This window comes from Pterocles gutturalis, unplaced genomic scaffold (assembly GCF_000699245.1).
Source record: "Pterocles gutturalis isolate BGI_N339 unplaced genomic scaffold, ASM69924v1 scaffold6247, whole genome shotgun sequence".
NCBI classification, from domain to species: domain Eukaryota; kingdom Metazoa; phylum Chordata; class Aves; order Pterocliformes; family Pteroclidae; genus Pterocles; species Pterocles gutturalis.
In genome coordinates this window covers 26,286-33,638 of record NW_010112607.1, presented here as the reverse complement: position 1 = coordinate 33,638, position 7,353 = coordinate 26,286, and the positions used below count along the sequence as shown (strand labels likewise).

At 55.5% G+C, this 7,353-nt stretch overlaps 1 protein-coding gene across 1 annotated transcript in view; it reads left to right on the top strand.

The window, feature by feature from the left end:
* The window catches only part of SARDH (sarcosine dehydrogenase), a gene marked incomplete at its 5' end in the record, with an annotated part of 22,131 nt that overhangs the window by 12,771 nt on the left and 2,007 nt on the right, over positions 1 to 7,353 (top strand). Inside the window, 4 exons of the mRNA XM_010074122.1 lie at positions 1,445 to 1,592; positions 1,948 to 2,041; positions 6,670 to 6,832; positions 7,226 to 7,350. Of these exons, the coding sequence (XP_010072424.1) occupies positions 1,445 to 1,592; positions 1,948 to 2,041; positions 6,670 to 6,832; positions 7,226 to 7,350 (530 nt within the window). The remainder of the gene's footprint in view (positions 1 to 1,444; positions 1,593 to 1,947; positions 2,042 to 6,669; positions 6,833 to 7,225; positions 7,351 to 7,353) is intronic.

Sequence of the window (7,353 nt, the reverse complement as noted above, 5' to 3'; positions counted from 1 at the left end):
AAATCATTACCCCTCATCCTATTGCTACACCCCCTGATCCAGAGCCCCCCCATCTCTCCTGTAGCCCCCTTTCAGCACTGGAAGGTGCTATAAGGTCTCCCCGGAGCCTTCTCTTCTCCAGGCTAAGAGAAGTTGTGTCAATGCACGTAAAGACCTTCCTAGTCCCGGGAAGCCGTGGTGGCAGGTTCGATCTGAGACCCATCAGCATCTCCTCCATCCCTGCTGTGCTCGGGGGCTGCAGGCGGGGTGGGGCTGATTGCATTTACCAGCCACCTGGCTTTTTCCACCTCCACCCCTTGCTCCCTGTAACCCGATTATCCCCCGTGTCCCCAGGGCCCTGCACTGCTCATCACTGTTATTGGGTTTGTCCAGCCCCAGCTGGCGGCTCTGACCTCTCCCCAAGCCCTTATCAGCTGCAATAAAGAGGAATTGAAATGGAGCAGAGCAGCCAGCCGCAGGGCAGGGGTGGCATTAGGCAGCAGTAGCAGAGGAGGGCTGGGAGCAGCTCTTGGGCAGCACCGGGGTGTTTCCACTCGAGCAGCCATTGCCCACGGAGCCCCGTCCCCATGCAGTGTCACCTTCAGAGGGGACCAGCCCTGGGGCGGTGCAGCCCCAGCACTGGCCGGGGTGGGGGGTGTTGTGGGTGCGATCTTGCCTTCGCCCTGGGATGGTTGGGTGCCGGTGAGGTCTTCCCTTCCCATGAGTGAATCCTGTGTCCCTCTGCTCTGGGGGGCTCGTGGGGGCCAGGATGGCAGAGCTGCAGGGTTTGTTGGCAATGAGGAGTTTGATTGCGGTGAGTCTATTTTCCAGTTACAGGAGGTGGCTGCACTTATTATCGTTATGACAGATTATCAGAGAGCAATTTTGTCATGGCAGGAAAGACAGAGGGAAGATTGATTACATATTAATCAGCTCCCAAACCCCATCACTGCAGTTTTTTCCACCCAGAATTACTGATGAGATGAAATTCCTCCTCATACACAGTGCAGCCCTTGCTCTGGTTACGGGCTGGTCGCTGCAGCCCTCCGGGCTCCCACCTGCAGTTCCCGGCTCCCTCCGCGCTTTGGCGTCTGCTCTGGACTGGGACAAAAGAGCGGATGCTTTTGCTGCTGGTCTCAAGGGACAAAGAGTTTTTTCTCTTCTCGGGATGCTCATACAGGCACCTCCAGGACTCAGAAAGCTCTTTGTACCTTTTCTTCCCACAGTTTTTAGTGGTCATTTAGTTTTCACTATACTCAGCCCCACAAGTAAAAGGCAGCGTGGATGTTAACAGAGCCCCAAACCCCTCCCTTGCCCCTTTCTTGGTGGTCCCCCATGGGCTGTGAAAGCTGGAGGGGCTCAGGGCTGCAGCTCAGCCTCTGGAGAGGAGCAAAACCAGCCCCAGTTGAGCTGGGCATCGTCCCCAGCCCCATGCTCTGGAGCCTGCCGGGGGGGTGTCTTCCAGGGGATGGCTACTACCTGGCTATCGGTGGCGCCGTGGCTCAGCACAACTGGTCGCACATCACCACCGTGCTGCAGGACATGAAGCTCCGGTGCCAGCTCCTGGACTGCTCAGAGGAGCTGGGCATGATGAGCATCCAGGGGCCCCTGAGGTGAGCGTGGGGAGAACGTCATGGCCCCCTCCTTGCACCCTGACCAGGGAGGGAAGGAGGGATGGATGGAAGGATAGAGGGAGGGATGGAGGGATGCCTCAGATGCAGACCATGTCTCTGTGTCAGGCAGGGGTAGGTGTGAGCCCCACGGCACCAGGCGTTGGTCTGGCTGGAGCGATGCTCTGTTTGCTGGGGAATTGGCATTTCTTTGGAGGCCCTCATATCAAGTCAGCCCCCTTCAGAGGGAGACTTCTGTCTTGCCAACAAGATGAGAAAACAAGTTTCTGTGATAACCTTCAGAGCACGCTGGCGAGCTACATCCTTTCACTGCAGCAGCTTTGCTTTCTTCCCACAGCCGCACCGTCCTCCAAGAAGTGCTCGACACCGACCTCAGCAACGAGGCTTTCCCCTTCTCCACCCACAAACTCGCCACGGCCGCGGGATGTACGGTAGGATGGGGCTGGTCCTCCAGCTCCCCAGGGATGTCTGTTCCCTGGGGCGACTGCCTCCCAGCCTGCACAGCTGAGCATCCTCTGCCAGCATCCCCTCTGCCTCTGCACTGCTGCTCGGAGGCTTTTTGGGTTTTTTTTTTTTGGTTTTTTTTTGTTTTTTTAAAAGAAACTGGGTTGTTTTCATCCCCATTTGTGCTTGCGAGGTGGCAGCCTGCTCTCCCAGCCCATGTGGCAGCATCATAGCCTGGGCTGAGCTTGGGGAAGGGACATGGTGACTTGTCAACAAGAACAAGAGACACTTCCCAGAGATTAGGGGCGAGCACTGGTGATAAAGAGATTTATCTGACATTCTAGATCCCCTCCTTTTTCCCCTCTTCATAGAGATGATTTAATGTAAATCATGTCAAGTACTGGCGTCAGCCTCTGGAGCCCGTGTGTTTGATCACAGGAGACGTCTGACAACCTTAAGCTGTCTGTACGAGCGCAGATCATCCTGCATTTGCCCAAACTTCAGGGCTCGCATCAGCGGTTATGCAAGAAAAGCACAGAAATGGTAACGCTCCATGGCTAAGCCCTTCGGTGTCAGAGCGAGGGGGAACAGGGCCAGGCACGTACGTACCACCCCCAGTGCCACAGCCCTCTGCAAGCCACGGGAGATGCTCCTTGCCCAGGCTGGCAGCCCCAGCTGGTACCGACAGCGACGGGTTTAACAGGTTGTGTGGCATCACTCGGAGGTTTTGAGGGAGGAAGGCTCAGCCCAGAGTGGTTTGGTGTCATTGTTGGCTGTGTTGCAAAGAGGCAGATCGGTCCCTGAAGTTTGCTGTGAGGTTTTGCTTGTGTGCTTGGTTGGGCTCCTCCATCTCAGCTGGTGTGGGGCAATGAGGAAAGCACCTTAAATCTCACCCCCGCCTTGCCTGGCAGAGATCAACCAGGTCTGATGTTATCCCTGGGGAAAGGGGGGGATGGCAGTTCTTTGGGAAGTTTTGTCATGTGTGAAGCTGCTGATGTAGCCTGCTTGAAACACTCGAAATAGAAGAGTTGGTGACCATGAAGCATCATTTAGTCGAAAGAGAATCTGAGAAAACCTGCTGCTGGCAAGTCTTGATATTGGGGAAGAGCTTTTGCAAGGTTTGCCCAAGAAGCCCTGCCTTGGTTTCTTACTGATGTAATATCCCTTCTGTTGCAAAACCACCCTTTTTTATGAGAGGTTCGAGTTTGTATCCCATCCTTCCGATGAGAAATCTGGGCAGGCAGCGGTCCCAGGGCACCTCTCCCACCCAGAGCAGCCGGCTGGCAGCAGGGACCATGCCGAGCATTTGCTCTGGCTCTCGGGCAGGTATCTGGTGGGAGACGAAGGGGGTGAAGGTGCAGCGGTAAATCTTGAAAAGGCAGCAGGAAAACAGGGAGCTGGAGGCAGGCTGGCATTAGTGCAATTGGGTTAAGCGACGCGTGGCCACTTTTCATTCAGAATTAAAATAGCTTTAATTAGAATGCAGCTGGCGGCTGAAGGGATCGCTGCTAAACTGAATTAAGGCTTCTTGAGTTGTGAGCAAGACCCTGGACAGGGTTTAGGGCGGTTTAACTAAGCCACAGGTTTTGCCCAACTTGTATTAATTCTCCAGACCTTCACCATCAGTGTGCCCTGTGCTCTGGGTACCAAAAACTCAGTGTCCCTTTGGGGGGAACAGTGGCACAGGGGACTCGAAAGGCAATCCAGGGTTGCAGGTTGCCCCATGCGTTGCATTTCAGTCTCCACCGGTGAGTTACAACCCTCCCCATGTTCTCCCGGTCACGCCTGTGGCTAGCTGATAACATCTCGTAATAATCTATTTTTCCCCGGGAAAGGTGTATAAATGTTCCCGTCTTCAAGAGCGTGATGAATTTATTTGCATTTTGCTTCAAGTTTATAAAAAATAATCCGGTCCTGTGAGGAAGAAAGAGCTAGTAGAAATTTTGTGGCTTCTTTTGGGTGTAAATACTCTGATTGCAGGAAAAAAGCTTGGGTGGGCGGGGGTGGGGGGGGGAAAATCCCTGCCTTCTGCTGGGGCCAGCCTCTGGGAGGTGTCCTTCAGCCCCCACTGCACAACGAGCACGGAGACTCCATCCCACGCCAAAACCAGGAGTAGGAAGGTTTCTCAGGACAGCAGGCTGAAGCCTTCCCTGATATTATCGCCTTCCAGGGGGGTTAAACTGAACCCAACATCTTAAAAAAGTTATCACTGAGATTTTCGTGCATTAACTCAGTGGTTGAACAAAATCAGACGGAGTGAAAGGAGAGCTCCAGCAGAGTTAACGACTCTGGAAATTACCGACTGGTTTGTGAGTTTATATATAGCGTCTCTCATTGTATTGAACAGCAGAGAAAGGTCCCCCTTTGAATTTCACTGCTGGAGACAGGGTAAAGGTCATGTTTTCATTCTAGAATACTTAGAAAGCTTTTGAATTGCTGCTGAAAGACCGAGGAATTGATGCTATTCCATAGCCCCAGTTGAAATTGAACAGAAAAACCTTTTCCTAGGGGAATTTAGCAGAAAGCCAGCTGGAGCGGCTCAGCCCAGCCCTTCACACCCCTCCTTGGCTTCGGCAGTGGGGTGCCCACCCCTGCGTGGGGTACACATGTGTGGGTGCACCCCCCAACCCTGCAAAGCTGATGATGGCACCCCACTTTTCCTGAGGATACCTGTTTTCTATGGTGCACTGCTCCGCCTCACCGCTCTTGCTGGGATGCTCGCTCCCCCAGAGCAGCGGTGGTTGAAGGGAAGTTACTCCCAGGAGAAACTTACTCCTGAAAGTAAAGCACACTCGGGCTGCGGCGCTGACTGATGAGTCGCAGGCAGGGGTAATGAGCTGGGAGGTTGCCTGTCGATCCCCAGAGCATCTCCTGCCGTGATCAAGATGGAAGCTGGCTGCAAGCAGCCTGATCTCTGGCTGTTCCCTAATGAGGTGACACCTTTGTGCGCAGTGAAAGGAGTGAAAATCTTCTCTGCACCCCTTGTGTCTGTGCACCTTGACAAGCAATTGCCAGCCTCTGTGTTTCGCTGGGGTGGGGGCTGGCTCCTGGCACAGCTCTATCGGGAGGCTCCAAATAAATTCCCGATGCCTATGGCATTCCTTCCTCCTCCCCACTTCTGTTGTAAAGGTTAAGGTGTCTTAAAAACTGCCTTAAACTCTGCTTGAGGATGTTATTTTTGCAGTGCTGGCAGAGCATGGGGGTGCTGGGGGGAGCAAGGATGGATTTAGGTTCTCAGCCATCACCCACCTCCGTCCTTACAGCGGAGAGCCCGGGCACCCCTTTGGGACTTCTCATGCCTGTCGCTGCCAGCTTTGGGCAGCGGCTGCTGTTGTCTGTTGTTGTTTACACCTGGGATTAGAGAGCAGAGCTGAGAGCAGCTCCTGGTTGTAGTAAGAGCTCAGCAAATGGCAAGAGGCAGCTTCTGTCCCTGCGACATCCAGAGCCAGCATTGGCAAGGCAGCCCCAAAGTCTCATGCTAGCTGAAAACTGCTTGTTTTCAGACTGCAGATCACGATGTGGCATGAAACTCTGAGTTAATCTCTCTCCCAAAGTGAGATGTGCATTAGCAGTTGATGTGCATCCGAAGGGATGAACCAGAGGGATTTTGTGGGGGAGGAAGCAGAGAAATCTGAAGGGATGCAGCAGAGGGAGATGCAGCTCAGACTCGAGGAGAATCCCCAGGGAAGGTGCCCAAGCTGGGGTGGCCCCAACCAGCCTGGAAAGCTTTGGGAATGCAGACTGGGGACAATGGGAGGATGCAGGGGGGGACACGGGCAGGGTAGTCCCAGCACGGCTGGGAGGTTTGTTTCCTCGGGGGTGCAGGCAGGTGGGGAGGGAGATCTCCAAGCATGAGGCTTCCCCCGAGAAGCACCGAGACCCCTGTGCTGATCTGCTCGTTCCTCTTCAGGGCTTCGTGCATTTGGTGTTGAGATAATTTGGCAGCAGAGAGCGATGCTTTGGGGCACAACCTCCATGGGGGAAACCTGAGCATCCCCCTGGCGTGATGGGGCATGGGGTGTGACACCGGGCTCAGCCCTGCCTGGGAGTGTAGGGCCTCGGGGTACCTCTCCCGTGGGAGCACCAACCCCAGCAGGGGGCATCCCCGGGGGACAGCAGCCCCAAAGAGCTCCAAAGCAGGATAGTCCCACTGGGGACCAGCTTCCCTGGATGATACTGCAGATTTGGGGAGACACAGGCTTTCTTCTGGCCTCAAAGGATCCATCAGCAGAGGGAGACAAAAGCCCAGCTGGAGCTGGAGCATCATGTCTAAGCCCAGCCTGGCTGGCTGCACCGATCCACTGGGATCAGTGGCCACAGGATGCTGAAGGCAGCCACCCCTGCCCGCTGGCCACCCCTCCTGATTTACGGTCACCAGGGAGCTGTGGGTTTGAAGTGCCAAGCCTGGGCTGTCCAGAGACGGGGAATTCAGTCTAATCCTGGCTTTGTGCACTAGGGAGAGCAAAGAAAAGCCTTCCACCAAAGCAGGGCGTTTGCACAAGTCCTGGACGAGCTGGCTTTTCCCAAACCACGGCAGCGGGCAGCCCCGCAGCCTCTCCTGCGCCGCACAGCCTGGCTCCATCCTCAGGGCTCTCTGGCCTCTTGGCTTTCTCAGGTCCGTGCCATGAGGTTGTCGTTCGTCGGCGAGATGGGCTGGGAGCTGCACGTGCCCAAGGGGGACTGCGTGAAGGTTTACCAGGCGGTGATGCAGGCGGGTGCCCGGCACGGCATCACCAACGCCGGCTACAGAGCCATCGACAGCCTCAGCATAGAGAAAGGTTTCTTGCTTTCCTTATAGTTGCACTTGTTGATTTGCCTCTGCATGAGGGACCAGGGTAAATGGGGTGTTTCCCAGCTTCGAGGATGGGTTGGTGTGTCCAGAGGGCTGGCAGCTGCTGACAGGGGTGCTACCAGCCCCAGCGCTCTTTGCTCAATATGGGCTCTTCTCAAGGGTGCTTTGCCCAGGGCTAAGCGAATCGAGAGCATCAAAGGTGTCCAAGAATCACAGAATGGTTTGGGTTGGAAGGGACCTTAGAGACCATCCAGTTCCAACCCCCCTGCCCCCTCCAACTAGACCAGGCGGGGTGATGCCTTGGTCTCCTGATGCTGCTCGCCCTGGGCTTGCTGCCGTGGCAGGGAGAGGCTGGGTGACCCGTGCTTGCTCTCCGCAGGGTACAGGCACTGGCACGCAGACCTGCGCCCCGATGACACCCCGCTAGAAGCAGGCTTGGCTTTCACCTGCAAGCTCAAGTCCGGCATCCCCTTCCTGGGTCGGGAGGCTGTGGAGGCTCAGAAGGCC